Here is a 20,583-nt window from a genome sequence, read left to right as displayed (position 1 = left end):
GTGAACCAGTCTTTGTCTCAGAGTGTTGTCTGGTTTAAAAGACACAGGGATGCGGTGCTTGTTATAGATTCTCCTTAATTTCTCAGAAACCCCTGCCACATAGGGGATCGCTATGTTTTTTCTCCTGCCTTCTTCATCTTCCCTCCTCCTGGAGCTCTCCTCCTTTCTGGACCTTGCAGTAGAATTATTACATCTGCCCACAGTGGGTTTTAACTGAATTCAGCTTATAGATCTGTTGCACCCACAGTGAAAGACTGTTTCACCAATGATGTCACATTTATTCAGAATCTCGGGTCCAAGTAGTTGCTCCTATATTGAAGAAGAACTCTGGACATTCCAGAGACACATAAATGAGGTTGACAGTCTTTTATTTTGATTAAATGCATTTAAAGAGCAATTCTGAGAAGGTTTTTTTTATTAGTAAATCATTGTTTTTCACTTTAGACTACATTTCACTTTATTTATAATCTTACACTTCATCTTTGTGATAAACTGCTCCATTTGAGGCCAAGCTGATATTGATATGAATAGATTTGTGTTAACTTTTTTACTGTGCGCTCTGGTGCAATCCCATGATGCACTAGCTTCATGACTTCTGGAAAACAGGAGCAGGTTTTACTCAGATTCACTTGTGCAAGTTTTGGGTGGTTTATTAGTCCAAATAGAGAGTCAGCCTGGTCCTTCCCAAAAGCTGAGTAGAATATGTTCCCTGTGGCATTCCTATCAGTCGTGGTCCGGCTGTAGCTGCTGAATCGAATCCCTGGCATCTCAGCATGGAATCTGCCCACTGTCAGATTTAGAAAAACCTTAAATCCCTCCACGTACATTTTTCATTTCGTCCCCCCAGGATTGAGGTCAGATGTGCTATGGGCCCATTCATTTTGCAATCGAATCCTTTGTAGTGTGTAGACTATAGCTTGCACTGTAGTTATAAAGCGAATGATCAGTGGCTCTGCAGCTCATCACTGATTGGCTGACGTTCTTGTGCCTTCAGCCACAGCAGATCATTGTTTCCATCTGTGCTGGACAAACAGACCCAGTCAGGGACGAGGTCACAAACACAGTGGAGCATTTGACTGCTGAAGTTATTTCCCTCAGAGGTCGGTAGAGGGGAAACAGAGCTGAAAGACGGTGACTAATGGACATTCACCGAGTGGACGGACATAGATGGATGGAGCCTCGCTGGACTCAACATAAACCAGCTTTCTACAGCTCACATCTACTGATCTGTTCCAGGAAAGCATCCTGAACTCACAGGTTCAACAATGACTGAGGCTCTTCAAAATAAAAACAAAAGGCACAAAGTGTCACCATTTTATTGTCAAAAACATCTGCAGTGAGAAGACAAAAGGAACTACAAGACATCCAAGAGAAGGATTGATGTGCACATGATAGTTTGTTTCGCATGTTTCCTACATAAAACACACGTTCTAACACACAGCTGTAAAATCACATTTAAAGTAGCATTCACCTTCAGGACGGCCATTCAGCGCAAAGTCACTTGCAGGGACACAGAAGGTTCTGTTGCTAGAGTTTGTGTGTGTGTGTGTGTGTGTGTGTGTGTGTGTGTGTGTGTGTGTGTGTGTGTGTGTGTGTGTGTGTGTGAGAGGTGAAAAGTGTTTTGTCTTTCGCAACAGCTGCAAGTGAAAAATAATCCTCCTTCATGGTGCATTTAAGGACACTCGCACATCCACAGTCTGCTACAGGAAAGCGTCACATTCAAACTTGCGCTAGTGAAGTCACTCAGGAGAAACTATGAGCAGACTGAAGTCGCTAACAGGATGATGTCACATTTTGGACAAGAAGTGATTATTTGTTGCCTTCCAAAGCAGGTTAATTACCCTGTTTGCAACAATTCTCATGTACTTTGTATTATTTGTGTGTGTAAAAACACTTGTTTCATCTCTTACATGCCTTCAACATCATTGCTGATAAGCAGCAAGGACAACAGACCAGCAGCAGGCTCAGTTGTACATGGGAGTGATCCATGCCCCCTTGTGGGGGCAGTAATTACACCCGGGGCGTGAGGAAATCAGACCAACCTGGTTATTCCTGTTACCATGACAACAAAACGCTTCATCCCTAATTACCATGTTTCCTGGAGTCGAAAGGGATACCTCACCCCAAAATGATCAAATGTTCATCAGCTGCTCACTTAGAGGTCTTGAAGTCATGAATCTTGTCTGTCCTCCTGTGACTTCTTAGTGAGTCCAGGATTCAGGAAACGTCTGCCACATTCTTGTCACTGGAGACTGGAGATTAACGAACACAGAACTACACAAAACGACCATTTGCAAACTCTCAAACATGTCACCTGTATAACCCACGTCTGCACTCAACAACTTGGTCAAGCACAAGGACCATCATTAGTTTCAAGCCAGCACATATGACCTATTCCCGCCAGCCATTGTCGCCCTGCTCCACCTGCACCAGGTGCTCCATTGTGTTCCTGAAGCTGGTCTGGTGCCTCCATGTTGAGGGTCCATGTTGGCTCCATGGACCCAGAAGAGGCTGATCTCTGGTCAGTGGAGTCATGAGAGATGAGATGTTAGAGACTCATCACCCAGACCAGCAGAGGAGCAGCACTGCTGCCTGAGACCCTGGAGACATGGACCCCCACCTCCTCCAGACCTGCTCCACCTCCTCTAGACCTGCTCCACCACCTCTAGACCTGCTCCACCTCCTCCAGACCTGCTCCACCTCCTCCAGACCTGCTTCATCTCTGGTGGCTTCAGGGATTCCGCTCCCATATCTAAACGTAAGATGTGCCTGAGGTCTGCCTCCCCAGATAAGAAGTGCTCTCTTCCCCCCATCTGAAAAGCGTGTGAACCTGAACTATGTGGATCAGCCGAGGGAGGGAGCAACGTGAGGCGCTTAGACTGGTCTGAGTGATGTCACACCTGAAACACACCGATCAATCATCAGGTCTGTCATGGCCTCTAGCGCCGTGGCTTATGTTCTGATGACAGACTCTCCAAATACCAAAGTGAGCCTGAACACAGAACGCACACACAGCACCATCCACCAACCGCAGTGCCACAGCTCAACTCCAGAAGGCCCTTCGACTTCTGCTAGAATCACCGAAAACACAGAGATGTACCAGGATCTGGAGGAGTTGGAGGCTCAAAACGTACGTTTGGAATTAGATAATTTACTGAATTGAATAACTGCAGAATTTTTCAGATGCTGGCTTTGATGGAGTCTCTTCTTACTCAAGTCCATTGTATAATTTAAGACATCAGTTTCCTCAAATTGGCAGAATCACTGACTGAGTGCCACTGACGGTCACTTGCGTCTCACTCACGGTTTTCAGTCTCTTCCACAACTCCAAACATAACAAACCCCCCCCCCCCCCCCAAAAAAAAATGACCACAGCATCACAAAGTCAACTGTCTTCAAACCAAAACATTGACTCTCCCATGAACCTCTGGAGGCTGGAGCCTATCCCAGCAGCCTTCCCCCTAGACAGGTCACCAGTCCATGGCAGGGCCAACACATAGAGACAGACAACCATTGGCTCTCCCAGCCACGCCTACGGTCAATTTAGAGTCTGGATTAACCTGGTCCCTCTTGATGTCTTTGGACTGTGGGAGGAAGCCATCTCCTATACAAAGAATTTTAAGAAACAGATCATTTCTTGCTTGAACAGAAACGTAAAATGTGGTCCCGCTGCAGCGCTACTGTCTACAACAGGTCTGCTTCCACGCTCTTGCGAGGCCCAGTGTGCTCTCCTCCCAGCTCAGTCGCCAGCTGCTGCTCGTTCACATGGCGGCAGAACTCTCAAGTCTGAGTTCAACGAGACGTCATGCAGGGGTCAAACGAAGTCGAGACATGTCACAGTGAGTGGCCACGTGTGAGTGTAGTGAACCCAAACCCTCATGTTTGTGGGCCTAAAACAAATCAGACCTGAACAACAGTGCTGACACGTCATCACAAACATGGCAGTTGGAGCAGTTTTTAAAAGCACAGACAAACGTCATCCTGTCGTTTCCTGCCAGAGCTGAAACATGTTTGAGGATGAATTTAAAGCAGAATACCACAACATGAACACGGAGAATATTAAAGGGTTTAAGTGGAATACAGAGCTCACAATTTCACAGTCCTTTCAGTCAAAGTGTACTTCGATGGGACAAAGAATGCTAGGAGGGGCGGGTGGGCACTGTCTGCCCCCTGCTGTACACCCTGTTCACCTACAGGTGGGAGCTCTTCCCTAAAGCCTGCTGATGACATCACGATCACCAGCTGCAACACAGACAGCGTCACAACCCTAAAATGATGGCGATGTCATGACAACAAGCTGCTCAACATCAGCCACACTACAGGAGGCAGCGCACACGCACAAACACACACGCGCACACACGCAATACAAACACACTAATGTTAGAAAATGTCATGAACATGTCAATGATTGAAGCTCGTCTCCACTCTTCTGTTTAATTCTCCATATCAGCTCACGCTCACTGTTATAATTGTTATTAATTATTATAATTACTATTTATATGAGTCGACTGCGAGGCTCTGAATGTCATGACTGGGAGTTTGCTTGGAATCAAGTCAATAACCACGAAGCACTTGAGCTTGAAGTGAGTCGACAACGTGACATCCCTGACGAGAGCTTGCTGGACTGTCACTCAGAAGGCTGTCGAGGGAAGAGTGGATTGTTGACCTCGGTCTGACGTCAGCTCGTCATGATCTCCTCTGGACAAAAACGTGAGCTCATCAGGAGTCAAGTCGACCGCGGAGCAAATGTCGTCTGACTCGGCGGCGATTTCCTCGCCTCTCTCTTCCTTCCACAGCCTCTCATACTCCTGCTTCAGCTCCTGATAGGAGCGGGAGAAGGTGTGGAAAATGGAAGTGGCGGGGAACGCCATGATGAGTATTCCACTCAGGATGCTGGTCAGTGCCACCATCTGTCCAGGGATGCTGCGGGGGACCATGTCACCATAGCCAACCGTTGTCATAGAGATGATGGCCCACCAGTAAGTGGCTGGGATGCTGCTGAAGCTGTGTTGCGGGTGTGTGGCCGCAAATGGTGCCAGTTCGCTCTCTGCGAGGTGGACAAGAGGTGAGTAGAGGGTAACGGCCACGCAGACGAACAACAGTAGCAGGCCGAATTCCCGCATGCTGCGTTGCATGGTCAGTCCCAGCGTCTGCAAGCCCAGAGAGTGGCGAGCCAGCCGCATCACATACAGGATGCGCAGCGCCCGCAGCAGACGCAGGATCAGACTCAGTTTGTCGAGGTATCCCCTGCCAGCACCCATGACAACATCTTCCTCTGACTCATCCCTGACGTCCACAACCAGGGACACGTAGTACGGCAGGATGGCGATGGCGTCGATAATGTTGAGGGGGCCGCGAGCGAAGGCCAGCTTGCTCTGGGCGTTGATGAATCGCAGCACAAACTCCAAGGTGAACCAGGCCACACAGATGGACTCCACCACAAACATGCTGCGGCACTTCTGGGAGCACTCGCCCTGCCAACACACACACGGGAGTGCAGGACTCGTTACACAGGCAGTTAAGAGAACAGTCTCACACAAAAATTCACAACATGATCCACGCGTTCGGTGCTTCCGCAGATTTTTATGTTGGCCACATGGCCCAGCCTGATGGGCCGCGCTCACTTTGACAAACAATGAGGGACAACCTTCAGGTTTGGGTCGGGTTCTTTCACATCTGCCGGTCTCAAGTTCTTCTAGTTAAACTGGTGCAAAGACTAGAAGTAGAAATCCCACATTACAGCGACTACTACAGTGACCTGAACCTTTGACCAGCAACATGTTCCCAGTCATTGTTTGGTCTCAGAGGACGTCAATAACAAACATGAATGAATGACCCTCATACCTTCCTTCCTGGCTCCTCTGGGACTGGACAGACAAACCAACAACCCTAACACACCACACCTGTGGCCCATGCATGCTGTGTGTGTTGTTGGTGTTTATTTCCCTGACAACACTGAACACGTCGCAGCCTGCGTGTGCCGTACGCGCCGCGGTGCATTAAACGGCTCTGTTTGCTTGTCTGTGCACTGCTGGCTGCTGCCGCTGAGGCCTGACGACCGTTTATTCTGTTGCTGCTTTACTCCGCTGACCTCTGCGGTTTCTAGAGCGCTGTTTGGTCATGAATGTTGCATGTTGCACGTCCAAATTCAGCATTGGTGTGTGTGTGTGTGTGTGTGTGTGTGTGTGTGTGTGTGTGTGTGGCATTGCTAGTCGATCAGTCAGTTACAGACAAGCATCATAAGCTAGTTTTCCACTGAGTTGGAGGAGGATGAATCTTTCCATCATAATCAGCCACAACAATGCTGAGTTCATGGCTCCTGTAATGTTGAAAGTAGTGACAGGCACAAGAGGAATGTTCTAGTCCTGAAGACACACACACACACACACACACACACACACACACACACACAGTGCAGAACACATCTGTAAACAGTATCTAGGGAAGTTTAGGGTTCTCATTTTAATACAAAATATTAAATATGAAACTATTGCGCTGCAAGTGTTCTGTTTTGATCGCGCCGGGTGCGACAGGGTCGTCTGTGCCTGTGACAGCTGCTCTGTCGGCTAATCCGACACTCGCTCACTAAAAATGAGCTTCTCTCTGAAGACAAGGACCCGTTGTTTTACGGATGTGAGTCCCTCTCAGTGTGGCAGGCACGCCAGTGTCCAGATGTGCTAATATATTTGTCACTCTACCTGAACGACAGCCAGTGAAACCAGCAGCACCATGGATGGAAAATAACTACGGTTTTCAGGCCAAGAGAGAGAAATGAATCTTCTTTTGTCTTCTGAGCTGAACGTGCTTTGATGTTCCCTCTAACAGAGAGGCGGAGTGCCTGTGTCGTGGAGAAATAGATCCCCACGTCCAGCCTAGGAGCAGGATCAATTCCAGACTACAGCCTGTCTGCTTTTGGTGTAGCAGCAAACATCTATCACTTCCCCTCTTCTTCTTCTTCGTGCTGCACTTAAGTTTCACAAACAGCAAATTACTTTTTTTCTGGCTGAAACTTTCGTCATTTGGATGCTTTATTTTTTTAATTTACTCATTTTTTCTTTGGTGATTCTTTACATCGTGCAGGTCAGCTTTCTCTTTTGTTTCCTTGCTGTTTATTCACTGTCTTATGATTCAGTATTCAGAAATACCAACATTTCTATTCTTGTTATTATAAGACAAACCATCGCAAGCAAGCACATGAAGAAGCTGCAGTACAGTACACTGTAGTGCACTAGAGAACACACACTGAGTGCATGTTTTGTTCTAAATTGTGTGAAGACGATGCAGGAACCTCCTCAAGGACCCCTGAGGGTCCTCAGACCCCGTGTTGACCACCTATCTGAAGGAAAGGTCCATGTGAGAAGAAAATGTCTCTGACTGTTGAAGACATTTAGAGTTAGCAACATGTGTACACCGCAGTTTTAGATTAAATTCCTGGTTTATTACATTCAAGGGAAGTTATTACAATTTTGAAAGTCCTGCAAATGCAATGGATATGAAATTTGTGGGAAATGTATGATGGTGAGATTGTGACATTAAAAGCTGTAGAGTTCTTTTAAGTTAGTGGTTTGTTCCTGCATCTGTGGGTGTAGCAGGCGCTGTGGTTTACATTCAGCTTGCGGATGCACTCAGGACTCTCATCAAAGGGAGGACTTTGGAAAGATCTGATCATGTGAAGTCCAGTTCCAAGGGTTTCTTGTTCTATGGGGACATCTCAAACATGGCTGCCTTGCCATGCTGATCCTGTTTAAAGAAAACTCTCATTCTTTACCGTCCCCCATCGTCAAGTTCTTAAGGCGTTTATGACCAAATCTGAGGAGCATCCAGTCCACTGACTGGGAGGAGGACATGTAGTGCAAAAAGAAGCCACCATCCAATAGGCTCCTCCTCGGCCCATTCTGGACCTCATGGTCCGACTTTGATGGAAATCAGTTTTTGCGTAATTTGGCTGACACACGACCACACGACCTTCTTAGCATTAATAATTATAGTGTAGTGAATGGAGCACGTCAGAGTGAACGTCACACTTGTGCGTGATTCAACATGGCGGCACACATCTGAAGATACCAGAACAAGCTAACTCCTTAACGCCGATTCACACAGTTGGATCAATGGGAAACTCAAACCACGGTAAGAGATTCTCAACTCTCTCAGCCACAAACAATCCTCAAAATAGATCTGGAAGAAGAGACAGTGGAAAGTCTGCTGGAGTGCGTTGATGAGTGCTACCACCGACTCGTCATGGGCAAGACCGACAATGCGACGACCCCACTTCCTTAAAGAAGCCGACCGTCCAGCGCACCCTCATCGCCCGATAAGGATTTAGGAGACATCCTGGAGTCAATAGACAAGAAACTGACAAGTTTCGATGCAAGACTCTCTCTGGTGGAAATCCTCCACAGAGAGTTCCAGGCTCTCCGTGAGTCGCTGGAATTTAGCCAGCAACAGGTGGCTTCACTGGCCGCTGAACATCAAGCCCTTAAAGCCTCAATTAAAACACTCACCGAGGGGCGACGGAGATTAAAGCGGAGAACAAACGGATGAAAGAGGCTATCCTCCACATCCAAGCTAGGAGCATGCGGGACAACCTGGTATTCTCCGGCATACCTGAGAGGACGGAGGAAGACCCCGAGATGTCCCTCAAAGACTTCCTCCACAAACTGCTAAATCTTCCGATGGAGACCGTGAAGAACATCACCTTCCACCCGGTGCATCGCCTTGGAGGGAAGAGGCCAGAGACCTGGCGGCCCAGACCCATCGTTGCGAAGTTCGAGCACTTCAAGCAGAAGGAGCTGGTGAAGAGCCCGGGCAGGGAGCTGAGAGGAACGGACTTCAGCGTGAACGATCACTTCCCTAAGGAGATGCTGGAGCGCCGCAAACGCCTGTTCCCTGTCAGGAAGACGTTCATCGACGGTGGATCACGCGCTGTCATCGCGGTGGATAAACTGTATGTTAACGGCCAGTTGTTCCGTGATCCGGAGATCACCCCTTGGCTCGACTGAAGCGCGTCTCCTCTCTCCACCGGAACTCACCGGATTCAGCCGAGGATGGTGTTAGCATGATGAAGGTCATGGATTAAGGTAACACCAGTTTCTCTCATTCGTTGTTGTTTTTTGTGGTTTTTTTCTTCTTTCTCTTTCAATACTGTGTTAAACCTAAAACATAAAAACGCACGTGGTAGACTGCTACATGCCGAGTTCACTCATAAGTGTGTATTTATGTGAGTGTTCATGTCCCCCCTTTGTCCTTCCTGTCGTTGTTCTGTGTTCCATGTCATTTTTAAATGTGATGTTTATATGGTTTGTAGTGCAGGGATATAATATTGTTACATTTGCCACACACATGCACTCTCATCCTCTCTGGCGCCACCACACACACGTGCACAAAGACACAGGTACACATTCTCTCTCTCACTCACCTGCTTGTGACAACTGACACTCAGTAGATTAGTTTAGACACGAACAAACTACGGTTTGTCACTTGGAATGTACGTGGAATTGGCTCACGTGAAAAACGGCTTAAAATTTTAACACACCGACAAAATTTACAAGCAGACATTGTCCTGTTACAGGAAACCCATCTACCTAAAACAGGTAATCATGTGTTAAGCCCACAGCTCCCGCACACATACACAGAGAGTTCTAACACCAAGCAAAGAGGCGTAGCCATTCTGATTCACAAAAACGTCAGGTTCACTTGTAAAAACACCATTGTAGACCCAGAAGGTAGGTTTGTAATAGTCACCATATCCACACACAACACAGAGGTATGCATGGCCAGGATATATGGTCCAGATGTTGATGACCCCTCCTTCTTCCACAGCTTCTTCACTGCACTCTCAGCCCACTCAGACACAGCACTCATAGTGGGAGGGGACTTCAACCTGGTATTCAACCCTCAAGTGGACAGAATCAGTAGAGCAGCTCGTCAACGCAACTGCCAATCATCCGACATAATAAAGCAGTCCATGAGTGATTTCGGTCTTTGCGATGCTTGGCGCTCACACCACCCCATGCTAAAGGAATACACCTACTACTCACCAGTGCACCTCTCCTCCTCTCGTTTGGACCACTTTTTAATTAGTAACTCAATTGTGAAGGATGTCTTTGACACCAAGATTCACCCCATTGCCATTAGCGACCACGCACCAGTCACTCTGACACTCACAAAAAAAACTAGAACACCGCTTTCTAAACAATGGAGATTTAATACATCATTGCTCAAGGACCCCAATTTTATTAAATTCTTTAAGGAGGAATGGACAATATTCTGTGAGATGAATGACCAGCCTGATGTCTCAGCTTGTGTGCTGTGGCAGGCGGCAAAAGCAGTCATGCGGGGCAAAATAATATCTTACTCTTCATATCAGAAAAAACAGGAGAAAGCTCTCGAAACAGAATTAAATGAAAAAATTAAAGCCTTGGAGACAACTTATGCCGCCTCCCAAGAGGAACACCTACTAACAGAATTAAGGGAATTAAAACTAAAACTAAATGATTTACTCGACATCAAAACACAATTTCAGCTGCAGAGACGACGCTTGGAGAACTTGGAACAAAACAATAAATCCAGCAGATTTTTAGCAAACCAACTAAAACAGAACAAAGAAAGAGCAACAATATCCTCCATTAAGGACTCCAATGGGGAAACAAACTGTGACCCAGAAGAAATCAATTACATTTTTAGGGAATTCTATAAAAAACTTTACTCACCTGAGATTAACCCCTCCAAATCTTGCATTGAAACCTTTCTGAGCACAATTGACGTGCCAAAATTAAATCAAGACCAAATAATGGCTCTCGAGTCACCTTTCAATCAAGGAACTTCAAGAAGCCCTTAAACATTTGCCAAACAAGAAAGCCCCGGGACCAGATGGCTTTCCTGCAGAATTCTACAAAGAGTTCTGGCCTGAGCTTGCACCAATATTCTACAAAATGTTCACTGAAATACAGGAAACCTCGACCCTGCCACCCGACATGAACCGTGCGATTATTAGCCTTCTCCTTAAACCGGACAAAGACCCAGCACTTCCATCAAGCCATCGTCCAATATCACTAATAAATGCAGATATTAAAGTCATCAGCAAGGCGCTAGCTAGAAGGCTTGAAAAAGTAACACCTCACATAATACATCCTGACCAGACCGGGTTTATTAAAGGACGGCACTCTACTAACAACACACGTAGACTTATCAACCTGATAGACGACTGTAACAGTCAGAGCAAGGATGCCATAATTGTCTCCCTAGATGCAGAAAAAGATTTCGACAGGGTAAATTGGAACTTTCTCCTCACCACATTACAAAAGTTTGGGTTTGGAGATAACTTTGTGAACTGGATCAAAACATTTTACCGCGCTCCCAGTGCTTGTGTCAGAACAAATGATCAAACTTCTCCAAGCTTCTCTCTCCAAAGAGGAACCAGACAGGGTTGTCCGCTTTCCCCTTCCCTGTTTGCTATATTCATAGAGCCACTCGCAGCTGCAGTCCGGCAAAACAACAACATCAAGGGAATTGATGCTACAAATGTGAACCATAAGATAAGACTTTATGCTGATGATGTATTACTTTTCCTACGGAATGCACAATCATCTCTCCCTGAAACGATAGCACTCATTGACAAATTCTCAACCATCTCTGACTACTCTATTAGTTGGAGCAAGTCAACTGTTCTTCCCATCAACTCAGGTTTCCAGAGTATGCTCGCCGCACCACTACGGCCAGGAAACATTAAATACCTGGGCATCAACATCTCTGCCAAATTGTCTGACTTGACACGGCTAAATCATACTGCCCTAATTAAAGAAATAGAGGACGACCTCACCCGGTGGCACACACTACCCATATCACTTATGGGAAGAATAGCAACAGTGAAAATGATGATCTTGCCAAAATCAACTATGTTTTCTCAATGGTTCCGACCCAGCCTCCCCGGACTTGGTTCCAAACACTCGACTCTAACATCTCCAAATTTCTCTGGAAAGCTAAGCCACCACGTATAAGCTTAAAGACTTTACAAAAGAGTAAAGACTATGGTGGCTTGGAACTACCAAATTTTTATAATTACTACTTGGCCAATAGATTACAATACATACTAAAATGGTTCAAGCCAAACTCATTAGACCAAGCATGGCTCGATATTGAACAAACATTCTGCAAAGAAATCCAAATCTCTGATCTCCCTTTTATCAGCCCTGTTATCAAGCACCACAGCTGCTTTAAGTACATTAGCATCAGCAACACCCTCATAGCCTGGTGGGAACTTCTCAAGAGCAATGGGCTCTCCAACACCCCTTGCAGGCTCACGCCTATCTGGAACAATCCTGACATCCTGCAAAATAAAAAAACAATACATTTTGCTGCATGGGCCAATAAAAGGATTAAATCTAGAGCAGATCTTCCAAGACAAAGAATTAATAGAATTTAACCAAATTACAGCAAATTATGGTATCAACAAAAACAAATTTCTGGAATATCTTCAGCTCAAATCTATAATACAGGCACGGTTTGACCTTACCCAGTTAGACTTAGAGCTTCCACCTAGAATAACAGATTTTTTACAAATTTCACCCCCGAAGGTACTGTCTAAAATTAACTCAATAGTTTCAACAACAGAATTTATAATCTCTATTCCTTCATCCAAATGGGAGGAAGATCTGTCGATCAACCCACACCCTAACTTTTGGATACAAATCTGCTCCAACACATTTAGAATGATTCGCAGTGGTAACCTACAATCAATAAATTACAAGGTTCTCCACAGAACACACTACACAGGACAAAGGATGTTCCAGATGGGCCTCACACAAACAAACATTTGTCCATATTGTGCGACTGGCTCACCAGACTGCTATCTGCATGCTGTATGGCTTTGTACACCTGTTAACAATTTTTGGCAGGGGGTTTGTAAAGACCTATCACGGTGGTTAGGGTACCCCATCCCCATCTCCCCCTCACTTTGTCTGCTAGGTGACCTCACTGATGTTAATATGGAAGTAAACAAATCCTGCATGCTCCTCACTGCTCTAAGCATCGCAAAGAAGGCCATCCTGATGAATTAGAAATCCAAGAACAACCTAAGCATGACTCAATATTAGACCACATTTCCATGGAGAGAATGTCTGCTTGGGAGGAAAGTCGATCGTCAGAGTTCGAACAAATCTGGTCCCCGATAATTAAATCCATCACATAATTTTGATGGGGGGGGGGGGCTGGGCTTCGTGGCTCTGGCCCCGGGGCAGGTGGCTATGGATGCTGGCTGCCTTGGGTGTCCGGTGGCTCGCTGGGCTGGTGGGCCCGGGGTTACTGCCTTCTGGGGCCGGCTTTGGGTCTCGCCTGTTGAGGGACGGTGTGGGGGGCGGCTTCCCCTATCATGGCGGCACCCTGTGGGATTGGGGGTTGGGGGTCCTTGGGGTGGGTCGGGGCCTCCACCCGGCATGGGGGGGTCGGGGGCCCTGGGCTCTGGTGCCGGGGATTCGCGCCGGTCCCCCTGCGGTGGGGGGGCTGTGGTCGCCCGGTCCCCGGGCACTGGCGGGGCGTGCCGGGGCCTGCCATGGCAGCTGGGGCATATTTGCCCCCGGACGATGGGAAGAGGGTGGGGAAGGAAGGTTAGGTGGGGTTGGAGAGGGAGGGGGGTCGGGGGGCCGGGAGGGGGAGGGGGGCCGGGAGGGAGGGAGGTAGGGGCTGGAGAGTGAGGTAGAGGTGGATTGCTTGGTACCTGGGACTTGCTGGCCTGGGGCCCTGCCGCTCCCCCGGGTGGTCGCACCCACATTTGGGAGGGGTTTGCTAACCTCGGCCCATCCTCGGGCGGGCTGGGCCCTGGCGCGGTGTCCTGGACTGCCGCCACTCTGGACAAAGGGAGGATGCTGGGGGACATCTGAGGGATGGGGGCTGACCTCCTTGATGCTGATTGAACTGGGGGCCCTGACCACGGGCTGCTGGCTGGGGGTTCCGCTGTGCACTGGGGGCCTGGGCCCTCCCTGCCCTCTGACTGCACAGTGGTGGGCCCTCTGCCCGGATCTCCGGACAGTGCCCCTTGGTGCTCCATCTGACCCCTGGACCAGGGAGGCTAGACTCCCTGTCGGCTGGTTGCAGTATTGACGGGGTGGTCAGCGGGGCCAGTCTGGAAGCTGACCCCCTGCAGGTCTGGCCCATTCCTCAGCCCCTCTCATCACCTCTCTGTCCCATCACATCACATCATCATCATGTATCACTAGGCCTTGAGGGGCTGGACCCCCCAATTTTAATCACACCGTAGACATTTTGGGCTTGGGGGAGTGCATGAGGATGTACTGGGAAACTCTGCCGTCTGCAACCGGCGGGGCTCCCATGCCCTGGGTGCCTCCGCCAATTTTAACTACATTCTAGTGATCCACATCATCACATCTACATTCCCACGCACAACACACACCCTGCACCATGTTGGGATGGGGGGGCAGCTGGGGCAGGGAGTGGGTCCAGTGCTGCCTCCTTTGCTAACTGCACCATTGCGGACCTGGGGGCCTGGCCGGGGCTCTTTGGGGGGGGGGGTGGTCCTCCTCCCGGCGTGTTGGTTGGGCTGGGGTTCGTCACGGGCCCTGCTGCTGTACGGTGGATTGCTTGCGGGCGGTTTCACTAAGTCTGAGGTGCCCTGGACCGTATCAGCATCTATGGTGCTCTCAGCCCCTGTATAGAGGAAGATGAGAGTATGATTGTTTTGTTCGGGGGTGGCAGTCCTGGGCGTGCGTGCCTCTCTGGGGAGTGGGGGGTCCCGGCTGGCTGGCTGGTGGTGCCCTATAGCCTGAAGCCCTCCTGCTCTGGGGGGAGGGGGAGAACAGGGGATGAGTCGAGGGGATGGGGATCGTGGGTTGGGTTTGGGGGCTCCCCGTGTCCTGGGGGTTTCGGGGTGCTCTGGTGACCTGGTCCTGACCTACCTGCGATCCTGGACTGGGGGTGCGATGTCCTGGCCCCCCCACATCAGCTACAGCCAGCTACACACAGCATCCAAGATAAACCGTAGCACACACACATACGTGTACACACGCGTATACACACATACACGCATGGAGCGCACAACTGACCCATAATCACACACTCAGACATTTATCTTAAAATTATATTAAACCAAATGGTAAGCCTGCACCGGAAATTCTGTAACCAATGTTTTTTCTTTTGTTGTTGTTACTTTTTCTTTGTTTGTTTATTTGGTTTTCGTTTGTTTTTTCGTTTGTTTTTGTTTGTTTGTTTTTCATTGTTGTTGTTGTTTTCTGCTGTTGTTGTTGTTGTTTTTGTCTCCCCCCTCCCCCTTGTCCTTGCTGTCCTGTCCCTGTTCTCTCTCCTGTCCTCAGTCCGGTAGCTTCATCAATGAACCAACACCATTCCTAATAAAGTTAAACATAAATGGTGATAGGAGGAGTTTATCACATTCCTCCTATGCAGAATAAAACTGCTTCAGTACAACAAGGCACCAGGAACACTGATGCTGCTACTGAACAGGACAGGTAAAAAAAAATAAAAAAAATACATTTTTAAAAATTATAGTGTAGTTTGTCACAACCTTCAAGGATTTGTCCTAAAATCAACATTTCAAACCCTGCAGAGCCACATTAGGTTCGCATTGCAGAACCGTGTGAGCTGGTTATCTGACTGAATGATGCTCCTCACTGCTGCCGCACATCCAAACCTTCCCAGTGCAGAGAAGTCTGCATCTGAGTGAAACAGGTAGTTACACATCCAGGCTCTCGCAGTTTCATACGCACCCTGGTTTCTTCATCTCTGAGGTCAGGCATGGTGCTGATACACAGGCTGACCACAGTGACCAGCACCATGATGACAGACAGGCAGGCAAACATCTTCCCCGCCAGCCCTGAGTGGGGGTTTTCAACCACTTCCCGCAGCATCCAGATCAGCCTGCGGTAGCCCTTCTCCACATCTGTGGTGCTTTTCTTCATCATCATCATCCTCTTCTGCCTCCACTCCTCTTCCTTGCGCTCTCGCTCGGCCACCTCCTCCACACGGGTGATCATGCGGCGACGGCAACAACGCTCCATATGACCCGGGTCCACGCCCCAGTAGTCAAGCTCATCATGCAGTGACACAGCACACAGTTCTCGCAGCAGACGCAGTTTGCCTGCAGCCAGGAAGTTGAGGATGACCCTGAATGCTGTGGGGTTACGGTCAAAGAAGTACTCCTGGCATGTCTCGTCATAGTCATCGCAGAGGCGTGCTATCTCCTCAGGGGTGGTGCAGAAGCGCAGGCGTCCCAGACGACTCTGAGGGAACTGCTCCAAGGTGCTCCAGGGGAAGGTGTAGCGGTTGCCCCCCACATTGATGAGAACCTGCAGAGTGTGGTCGACCACATAGGAGGCCTTGGGGTCACGGAGCAACTGAGCACGCTGGAAGTACACGCCCTTGATGGTCTCAGTTTCTGGGATCTCGGTGAAGAAGCGGTCAAGGCTGCTGTCATCGCTGCTGACAGAGTAGGTGCTGAAGTCGTGGTTGGCATTACTGATGATGGGCATGCTGACTGCAGGATGTGGGACAAAAGTGAAGAGGTGTTTGTGTGTCCAGCTGGCAGGAGATGAGGACGACGAGCCAAGAGGAGCTGACAGCTGTGACAGAAAAAAAAGAATTGTAAAATTCTGTCTTTTAATCAACCTTTTTTTGAAACTTCATCATGAAATGACTCTTCTCATGGAGTTCCACAAGGCTCTTTCCTGGGTCCGCTACTCTATGTTACCACCAGGTGCCATCCTCCACATGAGCAGCATGGCTTTCATTGCTATGCTGAAGATACCCAACTTACCTCACCCAATATTTAGGTCATATGATTTAAAGTGAAGTTTATGCCTGTTAGGCAATCAGCTAGTTTGAGTCCACGACGTGACACTGACGTCACCAAGAAGTCACATCAGAGGTCGTTAGGTCACGCAGTCTGATTTAGGGACCCCAGCCCAGAAATATTCTGTCCCATCAAGTATATTTTTTAAAGCTAAAGAGCAAAACTTAGATCAAAGTTTTGCAGTAGGCGACTCCATTCTTACTATTTTGACTGGAAAGTCAAACTTAACATAAACCATGATGGAATTAGGAAAGTCTAGGAGCTGCATGAATAAATCCTTTACAGACATAAAAATCAAAATGGATCCGTACTTCGGTTCGAATGCGGATGGAGCAGGCTCAGTACTAGTAGCTTCCTCCCTGCAGTGCGGGAACGTCACACACAAACTGTGAAACGCTGAGGCAGCCACCTGCCGGCGATGTGCTTCATGAGCATTGTGAGAACAAGCTTGGTGACAAAGTCAAGACATTAATTTAGATGAAAATGTGATGCATTAACTACTTTGGTTTGTGTGTGGTTCAGCCTGTAGCCTGTGGTTGGAGGCTGTGGTGTCATTTATCAACCACAACTGAATGTACTACACTAAGGTAACCAACGAGGAGAATGCTGCTGTTTAGCAGTACAGTGGTTGCTGACAAGGACAAATGCTCAGCTTTCAGCACCTCCTGTTGATGGCTCATTATTTAATCAACGAATGTTTTCAGAAGTCATAGAAACGACAAGATCATGAAACGACTGATTTTTCAAGCTGCGGAGTGACAAGAGGAGGTTTCAGCCGGCTGGCAGAAGCAGAAACACTCGACCTTGATTCCTGAGCTGCTGCTCCAGCGACTTCACACCAATTCACGCCTGGATTCTTGTGATTCTGATGACATTTGCACAACCCGCTGTGTGACCTTAAAACCCCAACCTGGTGAGAGATGTGTGACCGACTCAGAGAGGTTCCAGTGTCTCAAACCACCAACCAGAACAAGCACTTCCATCTCAGTTTGACAAGTCTATGGCCTCTGAAAGCTACACAACCCTGCGTGAGCGGCAGCCACTGCAATCTGAAAGTATTGTACCTTCACGTGTTGTCACATTGTACTTCTTCCCCTCTATAACTGAACGAGTTCCTCAACTTTTCCCATCACTGCTGGTATGATAGTTATTAAAGTCGTGGAATCAAACAGTGACATTCAAATGATGGAAAAACAAATTCGATAAAAACTAAACTATTCCAATGCACACATTCTTGTCTCGGTCGCAATCCAATGATATAACGTCATGCACTACTTTAAAAACACCAAACAGGATTTTTGATGTTAGGGAATGTTAAATGGTTCATGTGATTCACGGTTTCATCGATGAGTCCATTAAAATCTAACGGTGACTTTTGTGAGGATCGCTGTCAAAAAAGATGTTTCTTAATCTGTAAAAGTCGTGCGTGGGCAAGAAAATCTGAGCAGCAACACTGCGTTAAATTCAAAGAGGTATTCTGACGAGGAGCTTGACTTGTCGAGTATTTGGTCAGTGAGGTACTGACACTTCAAGTAAAAAAATGCAATATTTCCTCCACAAAATGATGAAAATGAAATACTGATCTTGTGGTTGTTCCATAAATCATTTGACTTCAAATTGATTGTCAAGAAATGTCGCAAGTTCGACTGGGTGTTTTTTCTCCAACTTGAACCAGGAGGAGTGAGGCATCGTGGACGGACTACAGATGGACCTGCTCATCCCGCGGCGTGTCCGAGTGCTCCTTCCTGCCTGCACGAGGCTCCATGGTAACTGTCTCCGAGTTGACATCGTGCAAACAAAAACAAACAAACAAACAAACAAGCAGGTGTGGCGGGCGTGTCTGCCTTCGTTCCCTGGCTCACCTGCTCTCATTCCAACTACACGCCGGAGGGAAGGTCCAGCAGCAGCGGCGGAGCGGAGCGGAGCCGCGGCGTCGTCGGCAGCCCGCCGCCGCGGCTCCGCTCAGGCGGACGACCGACATCTCAAAGTTGCCATGGAACAGTGATGGTTGACTCACCTTAGAGGGCGCAGGCGGGCTCCCTGGGCTCGGGGACGTCTCTCTCGTGTGTCCGGTGCCTGCTCGCAGCTGTCGCGGTCATGACGGAGCTCCAGGCTGTTTCAGGTTCAGCTCGGCGCCGACAGGCAGGCAGCGTCACAGTTTATAGACGCTCTCGGAAGTTTTCGTGTCTGCGCAGCATCGCCGCTCCGGAGACGTCGCCTCTCCCGCACCTTCGAAGTTGCGGGGAATCAAACCGGTGAGGCCGGTGCTCGGCGCGGTGCTCCGCTCCCACTGGAGGAGAGAAGAGACGTGGTTATCTAACGGGCGGCGACGATGCCGTCCTGAAACCTGCTGCTGTGTTTGCATCTGGGTTTGACAGCGGGACCCTCCTCCTCCTCCTCCTCCTCCTCCTGTTTCCCCTCCTACTGACCCTCCTCCTCCTCCTCCTCCTCCCTTCTCTCTTTCTTAATACAAAGAACACAGGTTTGATGTGTGTTTCTGTTAAAATAACCTTTAATCTCATCTTTCATAGAATATGTAAAAAAATGTTTTTCTATCTGCATCCTGTCTCCGGGATGCATCCAGGAGTCAGGTGACTACAACAGCTCTGCGCTCTGTTTTTGTTCTCTACCCCCTCCAGAGGGGACACCCGGCTGTGGTGCTGAGCAGGTTCTGGTGGTCCGACCCCGCTCAGAGAACTGCAGCTCCTCACACAGCTACAGTACTGCAGGACAGGAACGACATGTAGAACATCAGCCCTGCTGGAGGAGAGGCTTCACGACCACAAGCTGATGGAAAGTGTTGTACGCCGCTTTGGACAAAAGCGTCTGCTAAATGAAATTGTAGAATTGTAGAAACACAGTTTTCTCAGTTTTAATTTTTCTACAGTGAAATGTTTGTGAGCCAAGCTGCTCTGCTCTCTCTTGATAGTCTCCCTGTTTCCATAGTCACAGAACGAATCGTCTGAATGTGTTGAAAGATCAGGAAGTTTGTCAGACAGTTAGTCACTTGATTCTAACCTGTGTAGATCGTCTGCCAGTTTTTAGAATGGATTTTATTTGATTTTGTAAACCAACTCTTCAGATGTTCACTGTCACATCTGCATTCTGAGAGTAGAAGGAACATCTGTGTGACGGCAGAAGTGAGCCTTGTTCATCATGGTGGCTTCTGTCTGCTCAGGAGTCTGGTTGGTACAACGTCCATTGAAGAGGTCTGATCCCAGGCCAGTGCGCCCATGTGGCGGCTCAACCAATGACTTTTCAAGACTCGTTTTGTTTCTTCTTCTATTAAAGTGAAAGCAGGATCAGCGACGGGGAAAACAAGGAGGAGAAAACACATGGAACAGAGTTCCAACCACGGCTGGACCGCGTGCCATTTGCAGACTTTCGAATGCATTTGTCATGCAGGAGCTTTCGTTGACACATGAGAGCGGATCTGCATCGATCCCTGTCGTGTCTGCAGGTCGAGACGAACACCACCCAACACAATCCAGGGTTCAACAGAGGGTGTTTGGAGTGCAGGGCTGCTCGTCTGCTCTCCAGCGCCACGCCTCAGTGTGACTGTCAGGTGTTTGTTTCGATGCTGCTGACGCCAGATTGACAAAGTTTGTGCAGGCAGACATCCAGAGACAGAGATTAAGGCCCCAAGATCTCCCTGCCTGCCGGTCTGTTTGCATCACACACACACACACACACACACACACACACACACACACACACACACACACACACACACACACGGACTATTATGTCACTCGGGATTTGTATCGCTG

General features: G+C 48.4%; 1 protein-coding gene across 1 annotated transcript; it reads right to left on the bottom strand.

Annotated features, from left to right (window-relative positions):
* Positions 1-3,341: 3,341 nt before the first annotated feature.
* Positions 3,342-19,200, bottom strand: LOC147268873 (voltage-gated potassium channel regulatory subunit KCNG4-like). Its single transcript, XM_086223935.1, has 3 exons — positions 18,831-19,200; positions 15,732-16,583; positions 3,342-5,474 (listed from the first exon to the last, which is right to left on the bottom strand). Exons 2-3 carry the CDS (start codon positions 16,491-16,493, stop codon positions 4,632-4,634), a joined length of 1,605 nt encoding a protein of 534 aa, XP_086080061.1. The 5' UTR covers positions 16,494-16,583; positions 18,831-19,200; the 3' UTR covers positions 3,342-4,631.
* Positions 19,201-20,583: the final 1,383 nt, after the last annotated feature.

Source organism: Aulostomus chinensis, chromosome 2, assembly GCF_037954235.1.
Source record: "Aulostomus chinensis isolate RoL2024-O1b breed Wild chromosome 2, RoL_Achi_v1.0, whole genome shotgun sequence".
Taxonomy (NCBI): Eukaryota; Metazoa; Chordata; class Actinopteri; order Syngnathiformes; family Aulostomidae; genus Aulostomus; species Aulostomus chinensis.
Note: the sequence above shows the minus strand (reverse complement) of the source record. Positions and strands in the feature narration are given on the sequence as shown.

What these genes read in the sequence shown, in the direction of transcription:
- LOC147268873 (XM_086223935.1), bottom strand. Translation starts at nt 16,493, where the DNA reads ATGCCCATCATCAGTAATGCCAACCACGACTTCAGCACCTACTCTGTC. An exon ending in TCAGAGATGAAGAAACCAGG is followed by an intron (nt 5,475 to 15,731) that starts GTGCGTATGAAA and finishes GTGTGTTGGCAG; the next exon opens with GGCGAGTGCTCCCAGAAGTG.